The sequence below is a fragment of the Abramis brama genome, assembly GCF_963993115.1.
Source record: "Abramis brama genome assembly, chromosome: 5".
Lineage (NCBI taxonomy): Eukaryota > Metazoa > Chordata > Actinopteri > Cypriniformes > Leuciscidae > Abramis > Abramis brama.
Window position 1 is genome coordinate 25,921,132 of NC_139967.1, and position 22,716 is coordinate 25,943,847.

Consider the following 22,716-nt stretch of genomic DNA (forward strand, 5'->3'; position numbering starts at 1 on the left):
CACATACTTCACCACACAATCACGCAAGAGCGTTCCCACAGCGTCTCGATGCAGCTCGAGTTAGGGAACTATATTCTAACACCATATCTGACTTGCACCAGGCTCTCAACCACTCATTGTAGTAATCATATAGTGTTTCATGTGTTGTGTAATTAATGTACTCACAAGTTTTCGGTTTGAACGTTTTTTTTATTTATGTTTTCGAAAGAAGCCTGTTATGCTAAAGGCTACATTTATTTGATCAAAAATGCAGTAAAACAGTAATATTGTGAAATGTTTTTACATGTTGTTTTCTATTGTATTATATTGTAAAATGTAATTTATTCCTTTGATTGCAGAGCTGAATTTTTAGCATTATTTCTCCAGTCTTCAGTGTCACATGATCCTTCAGAAATCATTCTATGTTGATTTGGTGCTCTAAGCATTTTTTTCTTAGCACAGTTGATTATTCTGGAAACTGATTTTATTTATTTGAAACAGAAATATTTGTTAACATTGTAAATGTCTTTACTGTCACTTATGCTCAACTTAATTATTAATTTCTATAAAAAAATCTGACTAATCCCAAACTGTATTTTTTAGCAGCACAATTCACAAAATAAAACATGCTTCATCATACTCTTTTCTTGATTGCTTTACCTTTTACAAACTGGCATTGCAAACTAAACTTTATATTTTTAGACTATTTTGTTTGTGTGCTTTTGTGGCAAGACCCTGGAGTCTATATTTAGCCACCATCATAAAAGTCTCAGCCCTTAGAGTTAAAAACAAAACAAACAAAAAAAAAAATTTAATGACAAGGTAATTGCAATCTCCGTTTGCAGCAGAAGCTTATGCTTGAAAAGATGGAAAAATGTCTCACTCCATATGTTGTGTAAGTGAAACTCCTTTCTAAACTAGTAAATGTATAGTCAGCATTCACAATTAAAATGTAATTATCCAATTTACTTTAATAAAAATCCATAATTCTTTAATTGACCATTTAGAAAGTCTTTAAAGAAAATTGTTTTCCCACTGGTTGTGTCAGCATTCATCCCATGAATATGATCACATCGACATGATTTACAGGCGGCATGACAATGAACACATCGCTAAAGATTGGTGCTGTATAAACTGTGGAATGACAGGATGGATGAATGTGAATGAGTGTTCTGAATGTGAACAGTGAGAATTTGCCTTAGTGACATGTTGGCAGTTTGTCACACAGATTGTGGCCTAAAGTATGTTATCCTGCTGCGGTTAACAAACTTCCCTCATCCGTGTAATAATCCGCCCTGATGGCAAGAGGCAATCCGTGTCTGTTACCCTTTTGACACGAAGGCCAGCGATGCCCGGTGTGTGTTAGCAGTATGTCCGTTAGGTGTGAGGCATGACTGGCACAGTGAAGAGGAATCTGTTAATGGAGTCTGTGAATGTGCCCTCTCCAGTGACATTGACGTCAAACGAGATTAGACGTGACTTTATGTGTGATGATAGCCCTTGCTGTGAATGTCAGACAATGTTATTCATTTCCTTACCACTTCATTTTTAGGCACAGACCAAACAGTGTCCTGATTTTTTTTTTTTTTTTTTTTACTAAACTCTTAATGTCAAATGACTGAATCAGCATGCGTATTTCAGTGAGTGAGTAGTTATTAGAGCCATCTGTGTTATCACCCTCCTTGCACTTGAGTATCTTACAGTCAGGTGACCACTTAGATTTGGAAAGCATTAATTTTCATACCATCTGGATAAAAAGGAAATTGCAGTGTTTTACATTCTATCTAAATAAAATATTGTTTTAAATTATGATTTTCTTATTAGATTTTTTGTTCTGCACATTTGAGAAAACAAATCACAGTACAGTGGGGTCCAAAAGTCTGACCACTAGTGAAAATGCTTCTATTTTGCATTTTTATTAAATAATTTTATTCCAATTATAATTTAATTATAATTTTTTATATAAAATAAAAAAAACTGCTTTGAAACTTTCTGTCATTTCAGTTCTTTGCTTTATTTAATTTCTTCACCTAAAGACAGATTGAATATTAATCAACATTAACAGCATATTCCTAGTGCTGAATGTATGGTTTCCTCAATAGCATACTGTACCCATAATCTCAAAGTAAATTAATGATCTAGAACATTGTTTGGGTTGTAATGTCTGTTGTTTGGGTTAATATTTTTGTATTTTATACAGTTCTCTTGGATTTTACTCCTGGAGCTAATGTACTGTATGTGTTGAGCTAAAATGTTAAGCTTAAATGTTATATTGTATATTTTTTGCTGTTCTGCCAGCTCTTGTGTTAATTTTACCAGAAATTTTTTATTTTGTGTTAAGTTCTACCAGAAAGACTCGAGAAGCAAAATGACGTAACAAAGCATACATTTATTAAAGGGGTGGTATAATGCCCGTTTCACAAGATGTAAAATAAGTCTTTGATGTCCCCAGAGTGTGTATGTGAAGTTTTAGCTCAAAATACCCCACAGATATTTTTATATAGCATGTTAAAGTTATCACTTTTTGAGGGTGAGCAAAAACGCACCGTTTTTGTGTCTGTCCCTTTAAATGCAAATGAGCTGCTGCTCTCAGCACAGGGGGCGGAGCTTCAAGAGCTTGTGTCATTTTACCTCACACAGATATGCACTGAAAATGTCAATGTTTATGTTCAAACCGGAGTCAGACAATAATGGAGAGACTCAAGAAGAAGTGACAACATGTAGAATGCAACAGGACATTTCTGAATGGTTAGTTGATGAATTTATGTAGCTGATGTGTAGTTATCTTCTAGTCATTGATTAGCATATTCTGTCATGATAATCTATAAATCGTGTTCTGGGGGCGGAGTTTACGTAAATTTTAGGGTTAGTGATGTCACACACTAACTAAAGTTAAAAAAGTGAAATCATAATCAACCGCCCCTTTAACAGCCCAGCAAGCAAGTATTGTGTAAAAAATCAAAAATATGTTTTTCATTTGCCATTACTTTTCTTTAATTTGCCAAATCCTAAAATGGGTAAAAAAAAAGAAAAAAAAAGAATCCCAGGTTTTCAATGTAGTCGCAGACGTTTGGACTGCACTGTAAATTTTTTAGGATGTCCTGCCAGGGTTGAGTTACTTCTGCCAAACCAAATTAGTCTGTATAGTCAGTGGTTTTGTCCATTTTTCTTAAATATTGAGTGCTAAAACTCGTAGTTTGCAATGGCACATACTGCTGTCAGGATTTTCTATGATTACACTAATGCAACGCTAATAACTAAATGCAATATGTGGCGACTGTTATTCTATTGTTATTTGGTTTCCACAAAATTCCATTAGATTGCAATGGTGATGACATCAGGGATGTCAATGTGTCTCACATTTGCAGAGGGAAGGTCACTCTGCGGGCTTTTGAACCAGCTGGACAGCAGATGAAAAGTAGAGTGACTAAATAGCTTTATGTTTAAGATTCATATCTCAAATTTAATCATTCTCTATAATAAATATTCCAAGTTTAAGTAGGCTTGGCTGTCTTATCCTATTCCCCTTCAAAATCCTATTGTCAATTTGGATGAGACCCATTTCATTGGATGAGAATTTTGAATGGGTACCCTATTTATTTCATTAATTCATGCATTCATTTATTCATGTTAAAATAACTTGTATTGTTAACTGTAAAGAAAATCTCTTCTGATTAGCTGGAACAAGATATCACAATAACTTGAAAAATTTTTGATCAGGCATTGAGGAGGGGGATAGGATTCTGGATGACAGCATTCTCAAATGTGATTGGTCAGTTGGTTTGCATCACTTGTCCGTGTTTTCTATCTTTCCAGTGTTCCAGAGCAGAACAGAAATCTGTCATTTTGCACCACTCATAAACACTTTTCCAGTCTCTGTTGCATTAAACATTAGCTTTCTCTTTTTTCTCCGCCAACCAAAAAATGTGAACTGACCAAATTTAGTCTGAAACCCAAGTTACTTCTTGTTAATTAGATTGGTGTATAAAAGCAAAATCACTCGCATAAATGCTGCGCTGATTTTCAGAACTCTTGCTTGTGTGATATTTTTCTACATATACATCCAACATTAAAAAATCTTTTTTAAGAAGTCTTCTGCTCATCAAGGCTGTTTTAATTTGAACAAAAAACAATAAATTAGTGAAATATTATTATAATTTAAAAGAACTGTTTTCTATTTTAGTATATTTTCAAATGTTATTTATGATGTACAAAGTATTTTACTTATTTATATTTAAATGTAATGTAATATAAATATATGGTGTCCCCAGAATGTGTCTGTACAAATATCCCCCATATCATTTATTATAGCTTGTCAAATTTGCCCCTTTTTGGGTGTGAGCAAAAACGCACAGTTTTTGTGTCTGTCCTTTTAAATGCAAATGAGTTGCTGCTCCCTGCCCCCATTCAGAAGACAGCCGATACTTTAAACGAGCTTCGGAGACTGCAGCAATAACAAAACACGCAAATAATCTTACTCATACAAAATCTCAGAAATAACCAGTAGTGGAGTGCAGACTTATGGAGAGACTGCATCTGGACGTTTCTGAATGGTAAGTGGATACATTTATGTTGTTGTTACATTGATTCATCTCATTGACTTGCATGCACTGTCATGTAGACATAGTTCCCTGAGGTCTTTATAAGACAGCTGTGACATTTTTTGGTCAAATAGTGTTCTGTGCTCGTCTGTGCAGCCAAAGACAGAACAGTTTGCATGCTTTGCTTGAACTTTTGCCATTACGTTAGAACTGGTTACACTGTTGTCGCTTGCAAAAAACAAATTGTGGCACCGTGGGTGGAAACGTGCAGATTAAGGGGCGGTAATATTATAATCTTAATATTATAAGATCCCCTTCCTACAGTCAGAAGGGGGGCGAAATCTGATTGGCTTATTTTTTGGCATGCTTGCCTGAGAAAGGCTTACCAAGACAAAGTTACTGGTTTGTCACTTTTCATGTTTTCTGGGTTGGTAGATGCACTGGGGACCCGGTATAGCACTTAAACACGGAAAAAGTCAGATTTTCATGATATGTCCCCTTTAAAGAGAAAAGAAACCTAAGATTCTGTTATGCTTGGTTGTTTGTACTGTCTGCTGCCTGTGGTTAGATGGTTTCAAGCTAAATACCATAACCCGGATCTGAGCTGTGGAAAGGCATTTCAAAACTCAAGCTTTCTGATGTGATCCAGACTGAAATGATTGACATTTAATGAGTTAAGATGAAACACTATACCATGGAGATGTGGACAGACGAGCAGCCAAGACAGACTGTTTCAACACATCTACATCTCTTTTGGCAGGTCAAGATAACAGGTCCTAGGAGATAGTTTTTGCTAAATTTCATTTTTAGTCTCACATATGTCTTACATAATGGTGCCCTGCAACATCATATGTACAGCGGGTACTCCTTTATTCTGTCTGAAGAAACGAGAATATGTTTTGAATTATGTCTTGAGATGCTTCACAGAATCAATGACTGTGGTTTTTTGAGTATGTTTTGACTTTCTGACAGGGCCATTGACCAATAGGTGGCAGAAGATGTCAGTATCATAATAGATGGGTATGGGACATGTGATCACAGATTCAAGATTCTTTATTGTCACTATACAAAATGTGGCGGATCGACTGCCTCTCCCTAGTGATCAGCGCCACCCCGTCCCTTAACTCGCCACCCTTTGCCAGGTTCCCGACTGGTGTGGGTGTGATTGGAGAGGAGGGGCGCTGAAGAGGAGAATTGGTGGTGTGTGATGAGGCACACCTGAAGATAATGAAGCCTCATCACCGCTGCTGTTAAATGCTGAGCTCTTTGACCGGTCAGAGAGAGACCGGTCTCTTCCCTGTGCATGCACACTGGTGTCCTCGTGGGTCCAGGAAGGGAACGCGGAGGGATTCCCACGCCGACTGAGTTGTGAGACGCCAGACCAGCGGTCCGAACGGAGATCCACGCGTGATGCCGCTGACGGGATAGGATGCCGGGGACAAGCCGCGATGCTGAAGCCGCCGCCCCTCACGCCTCAGACCAGAGAGAGAAGCGTGTGCAACCGCCGGACACTGCCCCCTTACCTGGACCCATCCCATCTCTTCACTACCCATCCTTCACTATACCCTGGCACAACGAGGACACCAGATCCCCTTTTGTTTTAACACTTCATTTTCCCCATTTTTGGACATTTTATGTTTATTTCTGTTTATAAATGCCTCTCCGAGGCTTGACACCACTCCCACTGTGTCTGTCGTTTGCTCCTCCCACCACAAAAGGTATAGCAAAATTGATGCAATCCTTAAGGTACCATCACATATAGCTTGTGCGGATTAACATTTAAATAATACAATTTAAGTAGAATAGAAACAATACGATAATGACCAATATACAGTACACTACATCAATAAACAATATGCCATAATCAAGACAACACAAAGACAATATAAAACAATGCTCACAAAACCAGTGCAAGCAAGGCGACAGTCAAATAGTGCAAAATACTGCATGATATTGCACATAATGAAAAGAGGGGTAAGTGCAACAGAATGCAACCCAATTTAAATAATATAATGTAACATATACACACTGAAATATACAGAGGGTGTTGTTAACCTTCTATAGGTTGAGATATAACATGCCCCATCAGATTGGTGCATTTATCAGTTTATGTTCAACTCCTGTATGGCGCTGGGGTAAAAACTGTTCTTGAGTCTATTGGTCCGCGATTTAATGGACCTAAATCGTTTACTAGAGGGCAGCAATTCAAACAAATGATGACCCAGATGGAAAGGATCCTTTAAAATGTTTCCTGCTCTTCTGAGACAGCGTGCAGTGTAAAGCTCTTTTAGGGAAGGCAGAGGGTAGGCAATGTTTTTTTTTGTGCAGAGTTGATTACTCTCTGGAGAGCTTTCTTATCTGCCGCTGAGCTGCTTGCGTACCACGTAGAGATGCAGTAGGTTATCACACTCTCGATGGAACAGCAATAGAAGGACACTAGCAGCTGCTCTTGTTGGTGGTTCTTTCTGAGAATCCTCAAGAAATAGAGTCGCTGACTGCTGCTGAGGTGTTTGTGCTCCAGGAGAGATCCTCTGCAATGGTCGTGCCCAAGAATATGAAGGCTGGAACCCTCTCCATGCAGAAGTATGTGATTTGTGTTGTGCTTTCGAAAGTCGATGATGATCTCTTTGGTTTTAAAAGCATTCAGGGCCAAGTTATTTACCCCACGCCTTTCTGTCAATCTCTGAATTTCATCTCTGTAAGCTGCTTCGTCTCCTCTTGAGATGAGTCCAACTATGGTTGTGTCATCTGTGAATTTGATGATAGTGTTGATAGAATGGGTTGGGGTGCAGTCATGAGTGTAAAGGACGTAGAGAAGTGGACTAAGCACGCAGCCTTGTGGGGCACCTGTGCTGAGAATTAAAGTCTGTGTGAACCGGAAGTTGCAAACGACTTTTCTCCAGTATTGTGACGTATTTCCCAGTGAAAAGGAATATTGAACAGAGGGCAGGGTTTTACTCTAGTGCTCCTCCTCTCCATCTCTGCTCATAGCAGACTAATGGTTTGAGGGGAGTGGTTAAGCGTTTCCCAGCCCAAGCCGTCAAACCTACATCATCAGAGAAGGAACGCCATTCCAGACCGGAAGTAACTTTTCAGACTTTGATTAAAGATTACGACGGCAAACAATTTTTTTCTGTGTATTAACTTGCACGGATGTCTGTTGAGGGTGGGTGTGGGTGGTGTGACCATCTCTGTCACTCTCACTTCAAAGCGGGCAAAGAAGAAGTTAAGTTCTTCTGCCAATGAGGCATTAGCATCAGAGGTTTTGTGAGTAATGCTTTTGAAGTTTGTGAGGTTTTGAATCCCCTGCCAGAGTCGTTGTGGGTCGTTGTGGGTGAATTAGTCCTCAATCTCCCTTTTATACTCTGCTTTCACACCCTTGATGGCTCTCTTAAGGTTAGCTCTGGCTGCATTGTAGAGGGCTTTATCTCTGGACCTGAAGGCAGCATTACGTTTTTTTAAGCGGGTCCTGACCTCTCTAGTCATCCAGGGCTTCTGCTTGGAGTAAATCCGGATGCGTTTGTCGACAGTGACATTATCATCGACACAGTTCTTAATATAGCAGAGTACTGTTGATGTGTACAGCTCCAAATCCTGATTGTCGAAGACATCCCAATTGGTTCTTTCGAAACAGTCTTGGAGCTGAGAAGAGGCTCCATCTGGCCATTTTTTCACAGTCTTGGTAGTGGTGGGAGCTTTCCTTCTTAAGGGGGTGTATGCTGGTATTAAAAGCAGATGAGTCAGTGGAATTGACCTGTAGCCTTTCTTGACATTTGAGTATGCCTTGTCCAAGGTGTTTTTCCCCCTTGTTGCACATTTAATGTGCTGATGGAATTTGGGAAGAATTCTTTTCAAGTCTGCATGATTAAGGATGCATGACCAGGCCTATTTGCTATCTTCACCCACTCAATTCCACAGAAAACTCCTCAGAATGTACATATTTCCAGATAATTTTGTTTATCAAGAATTTGTCTAATTTGACCATGATTTCACATAGCAGTAACTTAAGTGGTGTACAGCTTTGTTTAACATTTCTCCATGTTTAAATCCATTTAGAAGAATTCTAATGATTTGCCCCAAAATCAGTGCTGAAAAAATAAAAGTCATCAGATGCTGCCTGAGATTATATTTTGCAGACACTTCTACTTACTTTTACACTATGCAGTCAGCTTGTGTGTACTTTGTTGCTATTCCAAGTGTGTTTTGGGAAACAGTATATGTGGTGAATCATCTGGATGATGGTCTGAAGTGAGGTTCTTACAGTATGTACTTGACGTACTATAGTTTGGGATCAGTACGATTTTTTAAATGTTTTTAAAAGAAGTCTTTGCTTACCTAGGCTGCATTTATTTGATCAAAAATACAGTAAAACTTGTAATATATTCAAATAGAAAACCGTTATATTTTGAAATGTAATTTATTCCTGTGAGCCATTACTCTAGTCTTCGGGGTCACTTGATGCTTCAGAAATCATTCTAATATACTGATTTGGTGCTCAAGAACCATTTCTTATTATTATCAGTGTTGAAAACAATAGAACGTATTCACAGCAGCACCATCTTTGATTTTTTTAATGGGAATAGAAGCGAGACTGTGAGGGATAGACATCTCTTCAGTGGGTTGTACTATTGTTATTTAATGTGTTTTTGAATTGTTCTGCTGACGAAACACTGCAAAAATATCTTTCTGAGAGATTTCAGTTGACAAAAACTCCAGAAAATATGAGCTGTGGAAAATTATGAGTAATCTAGGAGTTTTATACAGCTTTTTACAGCGGATGCCATTGAAAACACGGTAAGTCTATCAGTAACAGCCTTGCTTTCATACCTGTCATGGCGCTGCTCTGAATAAGGTCTATTGTGATTTCTGTGGAATTATATTATGTTTTTCAGGATTCTTTGATGAATAGAAAGCTCAAAAGAAAAGCATTTGCTTGAAATAGAAATCTTTTTTAACATTATAAATATCTTTACTGTCCCTTTTGATCAATTGTATGCATCCCTGCTGAATAAAATTAATAAAAAAATAAAATAAAAAAAAAGCTTTATGCCCTCAAACCTATGAGGTTTTGTAGTGTAAATGAAGACGAGATATTAGTGGATTCACCTTGTGAGCATGTAGGGCTCATTCACAGCAAACTTGCACCTAAGGCGTAACCTACAGTAAGAGGATCATTATTGCACAATAAGCCCTGATAGGGTTTTGCCATTACGATTGTCTGTCTGTACATTATCCCGCTTATTAAATGGCCATTTGTCAAATAAATAAATGAATTGACATTTGTGTTGAAATTATTTTGTGATGTGAAAAAATTAGGCAGTGGAGCGCTGCAATGTACAGCTGTGGGAATCGGTTGTCCGACAACGATCAAATATACAGTTTAACAGTCATTCTACATAAGCATTTGACTGCAGAATGTCAAAATCAGAATCAAGTGTTCCAGTGAGTCATGTAATAAAAACACCTACTGTGGCATAGTAAATATATGCACATCAATTTACAGCACTAAAAAAAGAACCATGTGGACTCTAAACCAGCAAAACATTTGAGCTGGCAACCAAGAGAAACCCAGATACATTGTATAGTTCCTAAAAAGTCCTGTGCATTTACTCTATAGAGAAACTTGCTGCAGAACCATGTCTTTCTGATGATAGACTGACTGTTTATTTCTAACTCTATTCAGTCTCTTCGAAATAGATGTAGGTAAATTAAGCAGACATTTGATTTCTGTGATAATATAAACAGGTTTGTACATGTTTGTCATACATGTGATGACACCGATTTGTCTTGACAATTAATTATATGTAATCGTATAATGGAAATACATTTTCTCATTTCATTATCTACATCTGTACTGTATTCATTTGCACTTATTTTAATTGTAGTTTGTGTTTAATTGTAGTTTAATTTAATTAGTGTTTAATAGTATAATTTTGTGAATTCTGTGTTTGTGTTGTTCATGTGGCATGTGTTTTTAAGCATTAATGTGAATGTATCTGTCACCAATGTCAAAGACAAATTTCCGCTCTGTGACAAACAGAATGGACAATAAAGTTCAACTCAAACTCTAAATCGGTTGCTGAATTACTAGAATCTTGTTGCATGAGATGGTCGAAGCAAATCATTGAGATATTTGAACTGAACTGTTAGAAAACACTGAGCAAATGACCACACTGTCGTTTCACATCTCCCCAGGAGACTTGTGTGCTGTTATTTTACACTATTGCAAGTCAAACAAAATGCTGCTTTTCTGATGAGTGTGATTTATTTCTTGCAGTTTCCGCTAAACAATGTTGTTTTGAGACTTCAAGAACACTTTTTTTTCCTACAAACTTGCGTCAAGATCTCACCAGATTTGTTTACAGTTACATGACTTGACTTGTGGTCTGATGATTATTGTGACAGAATAATGCTTGATGATTTATGTCCTTTTTTCCTCCTTTCATATTTATTTTGGCTCCAATCAGACCAAGTTTAGTATTCTAAGCATAAGGGATTCGTTTTGAAAGATTTTAAAACTTTCCAAATCAAGAGGAGCACTGTAACAGCATAATATGATTTATGTCATAGACTGTTGCTATAAGGAAAGAGGATGAGGAATATTTTATTATATGATCTGTTCAGTGAGACCGCCATGTAAATCCCCATGAATATTTCAGATTTGTGCAAGACTGAAGATTTGAAGCGAATGTGAACCTACTAGCGTCAGAAATGAAAGACTTGTAATGCTTTAAACCAGGGTTGTGTGCCATTCAGAATTAAAGTTAGAATGCCTTTTTAAATTCCAATTCAATTCCTTTGAATTGAATTTGAATTCAGGTAGCAAACAGGATACAGAATTGCAATTTGAATGCAAGGAAGTGAAATAAAAATGAATAACTTTTTAAGCTAGAAAATCAAAGTTTTTCAATACAAACTATTAACATGTTTGCAAATAATGGGAAGAAAGGCTTAAAAGCCTTGAAGAATGGTTGTTGGATGGATGGATACCACCTATAATTATTTTTATTAAATTCATACATTTTTTAGTTAACTTTTGTGGACCACAGTGGAAAAACAGTTTTTCACAGAGTGCTTTATCTGTGTTTATTTTATTTTCATTTACAAATCTATATATTCTTCTTCCTGTCATTTTGAATTCAAATTTCAGTTCATCTTCCTGTAGGGCGTAGCTAATTCAATTCAAAATTACACTCGTAAATTGAAAGGGAGCCAATATTTCACTTCTGATTTTTGCTTACTTATCATCGTATATGAACAGAGGGTCACATGGTACATCATTACTATTTCCCATTTTTTTAGGAGCTGAGACCATCAAGAAATACTGGAGCCGATATTATCAAGGTTCCCAAGGTGTAGTGTTTGTCCTCAATAGTGCTGGATCAGATGAAGAGATGGAGGCTTCCCGGTCTGAGCTCCACTTGGCCATGCAGCATCCTCAGCTGTGCACCCTTCCTTTCCTCATTCTCGCCAACCACCAGGATTCACCAGCTGCCCGCTCTGTGTTGGAGGTATGGTAACTTTCCACACCAAATATAGCTCTATGTTAAGTGCCGACCATCTTCTCTGTGATTCGCTGCGGTTGCTTGAGGGTTGCTGGCCTCTGTTTGTACACACTCTCTGATGTGTTTGGACTGAGCAATGGGAAGCATGGTTTTTGGAAAGCGTCCTGTTGCCATGTAATAAGAGCTGATGTTTATGGTCAGTTTTGGAAGATGACTGACCAGGGCTGGGATAGGATGTTGTGTGGAACTCCCCTTCCCTACTGCATCACAGAACCAGAGCTGATGGTGTAAACATGCTGTGACGTGGGCTGGCTGACTAATAGTCTTTTTCCACACGCTGAGAAAACCCGGTAGAGTTTGTTCTCCTCAGGAGGAAGTATGCTGCAGGAGGCACTTTAAGTTTTCCAAGTATGTATTAAATCTAGACATGGACATAAGTATGACAGTTTGGTGCTGGAGTTATGCATCCGAGACAGGAAATTATCAATCTATATACATACCATGAGTACACATTTTTACAGGTTGCCAGAATTTAAACTTTGATGTCACATTTCAACAAGTTCAACATGCTTGGCTGAATATTTGGAACAAGAAGTAGCCTAATATTTGTTGTCAATCACTGATAAATTATTAATAAAATTAATAAATAAGATGAAAATAAATAATAGTTGTTTTTTTTGTTTTTTTAAATGTGTCAGCAGTGGTTTAAAACAAAGTGCTGTTTAAACCCACTAGTCACATTAATTTCATGGATTCATTTAATAAAAATTGTACTTAATAAATAAACTAAATAAATTGTGGATGGTACCTGTTTTTTTTTATTCTCCTGAAAACTACCTAATCATAAAATCCTAAATCATATTGATATTTTCCCTAAAATCCCTTTAAACCAGTCATAATGTAAACATTTGGAATGTCTTATTCAACTATGCTGAGGTATAATAATTAAAGAAAAAAATATGTGCTTTTTAAAGTTTCCACTATTAAATGTGAAGGAAAGACAGGGCATCGTCAGCCCAACTGATTCCCATCATTTTTGTAAACATCACATTTTGTTAGCTTTTTTGTTTATTCTTGATTATGAAGATCGTTTCCGTTAATCTTGCTTTTGGCACCTTTTAGCTGGCACAGAAGCTGTTGTCTGTGATGCAATTCAAGAAACCAAACAAATGCCTGCTGCTAACTACAGATTATATCACTGGCTAATAAATGTGACTCATAATTGGAAAATTAAGACCTGGAGAGCACATTTATTTTGCTGTTCTTCTATGCATATACAGCATGTTGCCTCAAAGCACAGGGGGCCGCAAGGGAGTGCTATTTTGTCTGCTGTAAATTTTAAATGAAATTACATTTAAATAAATATGTTGAAATTCACAAAATTTGTCGGAGCCGATAGCCTCGTAGGCAGCGCTCCGACATATAGCACGATTGTGCTTCGGGCAACCCAAATTCGAGTCCCGAGCTCTCTCTCATGTCAAGTCTATTCTGTCCCATCACAATAAATGCAAAAATGGCAAAAACAAATCTTTTTAAAATTAAAAAGTTTTTTAAAAAAATCACCAAAATTGACATTATTACAGTTTCATTCTACTTGGTAAAGACTACAGATATCATGAAATTAATACAAATTATTTTATTACATTGACAGCCATAGTTTTATGTTTCTTTTCAGGCTTATACACTTACATAACTCCTTAATGGTGGGTGGAATTAAGAAGGTAATATTTTCCAGGTAATATTTTACACCTATTTATAATATTTTTATTTGCAAATGGGTCTTTATCTATGGAAAATAAAACATAGATACGTAAAAAATAGACACTTTAGACCTATTTATCACCTCAATATTTTGCAGTATAGGTTTGTTTTTTAATAAAATAAAAATCTACTAATCTATTGATTGAAAAAAGACACCAATGTCAGACTTGACACAAGTTCCGCATATAAAGGCTACTTTGGGGTTTGGGGTGCAGATTCAGGTATAGTAGTTCTCAATAACTCACTCCTAAAAAACATTTCATCATGTCCTTTGTAAATGAAAGTAGTAACCCAGAAAATAACTTTCTCATAGCAATGCAGCTCTATCGACAATTTGTCAAATGTCGCATTGCAGCTTTTCTTTCAGTACACGCTGCTTATGCATGCGCTGTGAAACTGGCCTAAGTAAAGGGAAGAGCATTTACTCACTGTGGTTGCATGTGAAAGTGACACCTGCCGCCTTCCAGTGCGGTTGTGTTCGGTGTGGGATGTTTTGGCTAGCCACCTCCACTTTCTACTTGTATTTCCCTGCTAGACTCTCTCAACTGAAGAGACTCGTATTGTGGTCGTAGTGAGAACTCAATTGGCAGTGAGAGAAGGAGCCTGCAAAGTATTTCAGACAAGCCTGTTGCCAACTCTTGACATAAGGAAATATGCTGGAGAGGTTTTTGAAAGCTTAGGCCCTGACGATGGAAGTGAGTATCACACTATACTCGAGTGTGCATTGTTGTGCAACAGGCATAAAGTAATTACAAACATTGTCTGCTGGAATGCTTAGCATGTCAGAGAGGATTTTACTGACAACTACTAATGAAAAATAACAAAGACTTAGACGCTGGTCCCCTTTGATTTGTATAGTGTATAAGCCTATAGGGTTGTGTGCCACCCGGTCCGCAGATATCCTGATATTGACTAACAGCACGCGTGACGTACTGTGTGAGTACATGCTGAGGAAACTCTTGTATTTGGTGTTGACTTCACTCAGTTGGTGGTCAACCGAGAGAGACCACACAGACCCCTCTTTTGTTTAAGCTCATAAATGTGGTCAGTTGCATCTGATCAGCGCAAACCACATTACTGGGGAGTTTGCCATGTGTTGGTCTATTTTTAGAAGCTGAAGTCACAGCGCTTGACCTCTTTTAGCTGTTTGCAAACACTTCCAGAGCCACGTGAGTTTGGCTTAGAGAGGCAGTGAGCTCTGCCACAGGCCTTTTATTTGATTGCGGTGTCATCTCTATTCCTGTTGTAGGCATACTGTGTGACCTGTCACAGTGAGTCCAACAGGTCGATCCTCACTTATCTCTGACATACTTGGCAATCGCATTGAATGGGATATGGCCTGACTTAGTTTACATCTGTGTGTGGAAGAGAGTGTCCTTTAACTGTCCTAGGTATCTGAGGGAGGTACAGTGTTTGAATTGTCACCTCTTTTTGTTTTGTGATTTTTTTTGCGTTATGTTTTGTGATTTGGTTTTTGTCTTCCGAATATTATTATTATTATTTTTTTTTATTATTATTATTTTTTTGTCTTTAATAAATACATTAAATGGTATCATAGAAGTCAAACTTGCAAGGATTGAAAGCATTCATTTCAACTTTCATGCTGTCTGTGCTTGTACTTTTGTGTGTGTGTGTGTGTGTGTGTGTGTGTGTGTGTGTGTGTGTGTGTGAGAGAGAGAGAGAGAGAGAGAGAGAGAGAGAGAGAGAGGCAAGAGAGAAAGAGTGTGGTTGTGGTTGACCCATCAAAGCAGAGAGGCGGAATAGCAGAGCAGGATATCCGAGACAGGTTTGATCCCTGAGAGGGGAACTGGCATTTGTAGTTGCATTTCTCGCTTCCTTCTTCCTCACCTCTTTGCCCCACACACTCCTTTCATTTAAAAGATTGCACATTTAAATGTTTTATTTTGGATCTTGTTCCACATCTATTTGAAGCAGAAGCGCTTCACATTCTCTTGGAGGTTTTGAAATGCTTGCACCTGAACATTTCAAGATTCGCCATAATAAAAAGCTTCAGATAGTTGAATCTTAGTTCAAACAAACCTTTCAAGCATTATGTGCCATCATAAATAATCCAGATGTCTTGTTGAGGTGCTTTCGTGCAGAACTTGCATACTTAATATTAAATGAAAGATACTAAATGTCTCTCAGTGCGTGTACAAACAAATTGTTTGCTTAACTCTTCATGTGAGAAAAGGGTTAGATAAAGATGGACAAGCTAAGTTAGAATATTCATCTTTGTAGATTAATTCAACTTTCTTAATTGTTGTGCACCATGCCATCTGATTTCATTATAATAATCAAATTCTTCTCAGACGTATTTGGGGTTGTATGATGTCCTTTGTTTTTGTATAGCAGGTGTTGTTGTGAATTTGTGGTTAAAAGAACATGATCCAAACTCATGAGGTTTACCGCAAAGGCTCAGTCACCTGCCCAGAGAGGTGCAAAGACTAAACACCCTTCAAACTCTGAGTCATGATGTATAATCAGCAGGTCATTACTGCCCACTGAGCAGCTACACAACTGACTCTGATTCTTCTCTCAGAAGTGCCACTGCCATCTGTCATAACTGACCGGATTTGAGCTTTCATCAGAAAGTCGAAGGCTAAAATTTCATTTGAACGTTGTGACGTTAGCATCTTAAGCCGTTGAGGAACTTTTCTGGACTATGGTGAGTTGATTCACGTCACACTAAATGCTGTTTACAGACAGACTGGTTTAGATGTTTTGTAAATTGAAATATTTTTTTATGCTGATATGTAACGGGTATTATTTGTTTCTGGTAAATAGTTTTAAAGATAAGTTGTGTTTAGGTTTTCCCAAGCATAGCAACACCTAGTGTGTACACTCTGCATTCTGTGTTGTTGCAAGCTAGTTATTAGCACTGCCCGGTATCGTTTTATGGCATAATGTTGGCGACTTCTCATTTTTACATTGCCGCAGTGAAGTTTAAAAGACTCGTTGGACCTGTAAAGTCCTCACTAGGGCCCTGTGTGCGACTATTTTTCAGGAGGGAAATATTCATGGGATGAAATTCCTTGTTGACACCAACCTCCTGCTGTTGGGGCCCAAGGAGGAAGTGAGCAGAGAGAGGGGCGTCATATGTTGATACAACACCTCAACAAAGCACGCTGTGTGGATGTTTTCCCCCAATGCACTGTTTCTTGTTTTATGAAGGTTCCTGCATGAATGCACAAATGTTGGGCTGAGGAACTGATCTTAGGATAGAGAAGACATCATATTATCAACTGTGAGGAAATCAACCGTAGTTCCACACAGAGTCTGTGCTGATGTTCTAGAGGTTACATCACAGGTCTGACAACATCACCCTGTAAGTCTCCAGATAAATTTTGGATGATCTGATTTAGTGGTCAGCTGATATCAGATGATATTTAAACATTTTTTTTAAATCATCTGCATCACCCGATAAGTGATAATAGCTGGGCTTTTACAGTGGCTATGTTTACATGCACAACTTTTGTTTCAATCAGAGTTGATTCATTCCGATTGATGAATCTGAATGTAGTGTTTACATGAACTCTAAATAAAGTGATTGGGTTGATGTGCGCATTTGTCACAAGCATAACATCGCAATTGAGTTTTTGAAATGCGCACATTGCACGAATATACAGAATTTCCCGCTGTTTTCACATATCTCCTACATTGCTACTTTTCTATTACGGGTCTTAATTAGGAGACATTGAGCATATGAACCTTTGTGCCGTGCTCGCTGCTTATATTTATCACGCAGTAAACATGCCCCTACCCGTGCCCAAAACCAGTCTGGTGGATGAGAGTATGAAACAAGGACTGGTGGGACGTTGTCCTGCTCCACTTCACAGATGATGAGTGGTAGGGAAATTTTAGTATGACGCAACAGTCATTTATGACACTTCATTCAACAACAACAACAGCTTGTTCCACGCGTCATGCGTCATTTTGCCATTTCTTGTTTCGGTTCTCAATCCAATCAAGTGTTTACATGTCCTATTGATCGGATTAGAAAAAGAAAAAACTACCCCTTCCGATCCGATCAAGCTCAGTCGGATCGATTAAGGTGTTTACATGAAGGCATTTCAGTCTGATTGAGCCATCAATCCGATTACTAACAGATTATTTGGTTGCATATAAACATAGCCATTGACAGCACTGTGAACGTCAGTGCTTGAGCACAGACTCACAGGAGCACCCATTCTCTGTCTTCATTAGTTTACTGTCTGTTAATAGTTCTGTCTAATGAGTTAGCAGCAAACAAATAAATTAAAAGGTATGTGAAAGTATTATAGTGTCTGCTTTTCTATTATTAGTAACAGAAGGGGTAAATGCTGTAATACTTGTCTGCATATATGCATTTATATCAAGTCTTTGAATATAAAATATTTGAAAAATCTAAATAGATGAATTTCATTGCAGCTTGTGTTATTTAGATAAATAGTGTGATATCATATATCTGCTTTATATTGGTCATCATCCACACTACTCTCTAGGATATTGGCATTGGCTATCAGAAAAATCCATAACCGTCCATCGTTTGAAGTCAAGTGAGATGATAACTTGCTTGATCAGATTATAAGGGGAGGGTCTCTCGTTTTATAAAAATACATTTCACGTGTTTTTTTTTCAAATATTCGATCAGTTATTACATGCAGTCTTTTAAAGCTGCATGTAACTGCAAAAGGTTAAAACTTTCCCTACATGCAAATATCTACACTTCCCTACAATAAAGTGGCACATCACATGAGTAGTATGTTTGAATTTTCAATATACTGTACATGAAATTCAAAAAAGGCTACAGGGACCAAGAAAGTTGTTCCTCATGGTCAGTAAATTATTTTCTTGATTGGTCTGGGAATGTATGAGTCAAAGGATAATGTAGTATGTACAAGGAATTGATATTACTCATCTGTATTCCTTCAGAACATACTTCATCAACGGTCAAAAAGTACGTTCTTAGTTGAAAACAGTGCATATTCTAAAAGTATGTGGTTTCGGACACAGCACTTCTTTAAGCACAGTGACTGATAGACAGGCAAGTAGGGAGTCCGTTGATGTTGTCTGGGTTAGGTTGGATTAGCATTTACACAACCAATGTCATATAATCACTTGCATTTTCATCTGGCTGTGAATGTGGTTCGAGTAATCAGATCACTAAGCATTTTGGACCCTGTTTACACCTGTATTCAGTGCTGACCACTTTCGATCGAATCATCCAAGATGAATATCCCTTTACCAAGTGTAAACAGTCCAGATGACTGTACAAAATGCTCTCTGTAAGGAGTGAATTAGTTCACATCTGGTTTCAGTGAACCAAATTTATAGCTCATGTTGCTTACCAATTGAATTTGTGACAAAGTAATACAACACAAGCAACTGTGCCATCAAGCTGGATTCAAGCTCTACCTTTTGGGACTTTTTTTGTGCTGTAACTTTCAGCCAAAATATGTGTTTGTTTACAGAATGTGTTGTCTACTTTTCATACTAGCAAAAACCTCACGACACAACTTTTCAACAGTTCAGTTTACAGACCCCGATTCTCTCCCACCTCACGCACTCACTGCCTCAAACACATAATTAATCATAAAGATCTGCTGTGTTTGACATTCATGTTCCCTGAGGAACCAAGGCTAGTATGTGTCATTTGTTTCCAAAAGATTTGTGTGGATGTGGAAATTGCATGAATCCAGCTCTTTCCTTGTGTGTTAGCTTTCTATTCTGGAAACTTCAGGTCAGAAATGTCTTTGTTTTTCTGCACATCTTGACTAGTGTGGACAGGATTTCATTCCAAGTCTGAAACATCTCTTCATTTGTTAATCAGATGTGGATAGTGTGATTCCATTGGCACATGCAGAAGAATATTACCTGTCCTATCGGGTCTTCTAGCAGATGGTCTTTTTTTTGGAGAGCACAGTCCTGGATGGTAGTGTTGAAGTGAAGCCATGTTTTACTCACGCTACGGTACAACCTTTTTTAGAAAGTCGGTATTCATTGTTTATCACTTGTTTGTGTATTTATATGTGTACATGTTTATTATTGTCACGTTTTGGGTTTGTTCTTGTCATGTTTCTGTGTCATGTCTTGTTTCCATGTCTGTCATGTGATTCCCTGTTTGTCATGTGATCCTGCCATGTCTTGTCATTGGTTAATTGTCTGATCATTGTTCACAGGTGTCCCTTGTTTTGTCATTAGTCTGTGTATTTAAGCCCTCATGTTTGCCATGTGTCTTTGTCAAGTATTGTTTCCTGTAGTCTGCTGTTGTGCAAAGTTCATGTTCATGCTTTTGTTTTCATGCCATGCCATGCTTTTGTTTTTGTTTTTGTTTTTGTTAAAATAAACTGCACTTGGGTTCTCCTTTACATTTGCCTCCAGTGGATCCATATTACAGAATACTTGACCTCCACCAATGGACCCAGCAGTTGCCCTCCTAAACGTACGCCAGGGGAATCGTCCCCTTGAAAAATATGTGGAGGAATTTTGTGGACTCAGTCACCAGGTAAAATTTAATGATGTGGCTCTCAAGGACATTTTTCGGTGCGCAACAATCCGGTGCGCTCCCAGCTGCCTGGGGGAAAAATTCATTGGTCTCTGGCACAATACATGGATTATGCACTATTATTGAGCGGTTCCTAATTTACTGTGGGTTTTGAGGAGAAGCCCCACAAACCCACAGTATCTGCCAAGCCTGAGCCACTTCACGTCATGCCTGCCAAGCCTGAGCCACTTCACGTCATGCCTGCCAAGTCTGAATCTCTTCATGTCATGTCTGCCAAGCCTGAATCTCTTCATGTCATGTCTGCCAAGCCTGAATCTCTTCATGTCATGTCTGCCAAGCCTGAATCTCTTCACGTCATGTCTGCCATGTCTGGGTCTCTTCACGTCATGCCTGCCAAGTCCGAGTCTGTTCACGGCACGTCGGCCGCCGAGCCGGTGTCTCCTGACAAGATGGCCGCCGCCGAGCCTGTGTCTCCTGACAAGATGGCCGCCGCCGAGCCTGTGTCTCCTGACAAGATGGCCGCCGCCGAGCCTGTGTCTCCTGACAAGATGGCCGCTGCCACGCCTGAACCTGAGCCCTCAGCAGAGATGGCCGCCGCCACGCCTGAACCTGAGCCCTCAGCAGAGATGGCCGCCGCCACGCCTGAACCTGAGCCCTCAGCAGAGATGGCCGCCACTAATCTTGAGTCCTCAGTTATGGCTACACTAACAATTATGGCCACAGCCATATGGTGTGTGTGGTCTGTGCACACATTTGAAGTTCACGTCACGTCTGCCTTTCTGTTCTTGAGCCGTTGTCTGTTCCAGCCCATAACCCCATAGCTGTCCCCAAGAAAAATTTTTGGGGGGGGCAGTAGGGTCCTTGATCCTGAACTGTCTGGTCCACCCTGGCCTCCAGCACTGCCGGGTCCGCCCTGGCTTTCTGCACGGCCCAGGTCCGCCCACGCCTTGCCACGGCCCAGGTCCGCCCACGCCATGCCACGACCCAGGCCCGTACACGCCATGCCACGTCCCATGTCCTGTCCCCCTGCACGGGCCTGGCCCACCATCCCTCCCCCAAGACCGCCACCGCTCCACCACCCTCCTTGAACTTTTTTTCTTTTGTTTGGGTGTCGGGAGCCACCCTTAGAGGGGGGGATTCTGTCACGTTTTGGGTTTGTTCTTGTCATGTTTCTGTGTCATGTCTTGTTTCCATGTCTGTCATGTGATTCCCTGTTTGTCATGTGATCCTGCCATGTCTTGTCATTGGTTAATTGTCTGATCATTGTTCACAGGTGTCCCTTGTTTTGTCATTAGTCTGTGTATTTAAGCCCTCATGTTTGCCATGTGTCTTTGTCAAGTATTGTTTCCTGTAGTCTGCTGTTGTGCAAAGTTCATGTTCATGCTTTTGTTTTCATGCCACGCCATGTTTTTGTTTCATGTTTTGTTTTTGTTAAAATAAACTGCACTTGGGTTCTCCTTTACCTCCAGTGGATCCATATTACAATTATGTGTGTATACTAGGGGTGTAAATTTCCCATGTTTCGGTTTTAATCTTAGTTCTGTGCTTTGAGTTTGGTTCAGTAAATATCTGGTGCATTATTTTTAGTGAAAAATTTCTGCAGACCATGTAGGCCTAGCAATAACCAGGGAAGACCCTTATTAGTCACCAATGGTTTAATTTAGTATTATTCTTTAAATATTTTTAATTAAAAAAAAGAAAAGCTTAAAGTCTCTAAAAATGGTGTCATTATGACTAAGTTCCACCAATGCACTATTTGTGTGCTCTAGAAGTGTTTTTCTGGTGGACCATTTTTGATGGTCCACCAGTCCCACATGTAGAGCAGATTTGAGACATCCTGACATGGTGGGAGTCACTAATGATTTTAGTGAAAAACATTTTATTCTATGGTCCTTAGAAGAAACGATGAGTAAATACCACAATTTTCTGTTTTTGTGTTTGTTTTTTTGTATGTATTGTTGGGTCCTGTCTGAAGAGTTGTATTTTTTTGTTTTAATCTCTGTTGACCTGAACTGATTTGGCAGTGGGATACACCAGACGGAACTGTCTGGTTTTCCACTTGAATGAAGAAAGGGTTAGAAGCTTTAATGGTGGTCTGGTTGACCACATACTGTCTAGTTGACCCATCTAATGAGGTAGTCTAGACTAGAGCAACATCCCCCCCCTCATATGGTAGTGAACTGGTCTAACTTTTATGATATGAAGTAATGTGATAAATACAAAACTGTAGTAAACGTTTTAGGTCATTTCATCCCTGTTATAACTGACTTGTAGATAGTGTTGAATTCATTTATTAGTAAAGATTAATTATTATTCTCATGGTTTCACACTGACTCACTATGTGATGATGAAGTGAGGGTCAGTCCATCTCAAGTAAAATAGAAGTAAAAAAAAAAAAACTTGTTTTGTAAAATGTAAATGGTCACACAACATTCATTGGATC

The 22,716-nt window shown here is 38.7% G+C and overlaps 1 protein-coding gene across 3 annotated transcripts in view; it reads left to right on the forward strand.

Annotated features, from left to right (window-relative positions):
- arl15a (ADP-ribosylation factor-like 15a) overlaps positions 1–22,716 on the forward strand; it is a 174,351-nt gene that overhangs the window by 81,184 nt on the left and 70,451 nt on the right. For all 3 annotated transcript variants that reach the window (XM_084114765.1, XM_084114764.1, XM_084114766.1), the window contains one exon: positions 11,823–12,031. In XM_084114765.1, coding sequence (XP_083970891.1) covers positions 11,823–12,031 — 209 coding nt within the window. The remainder of the gene's footprint in view (positions 1–11,822; positions 12,032–22,716) is intronic.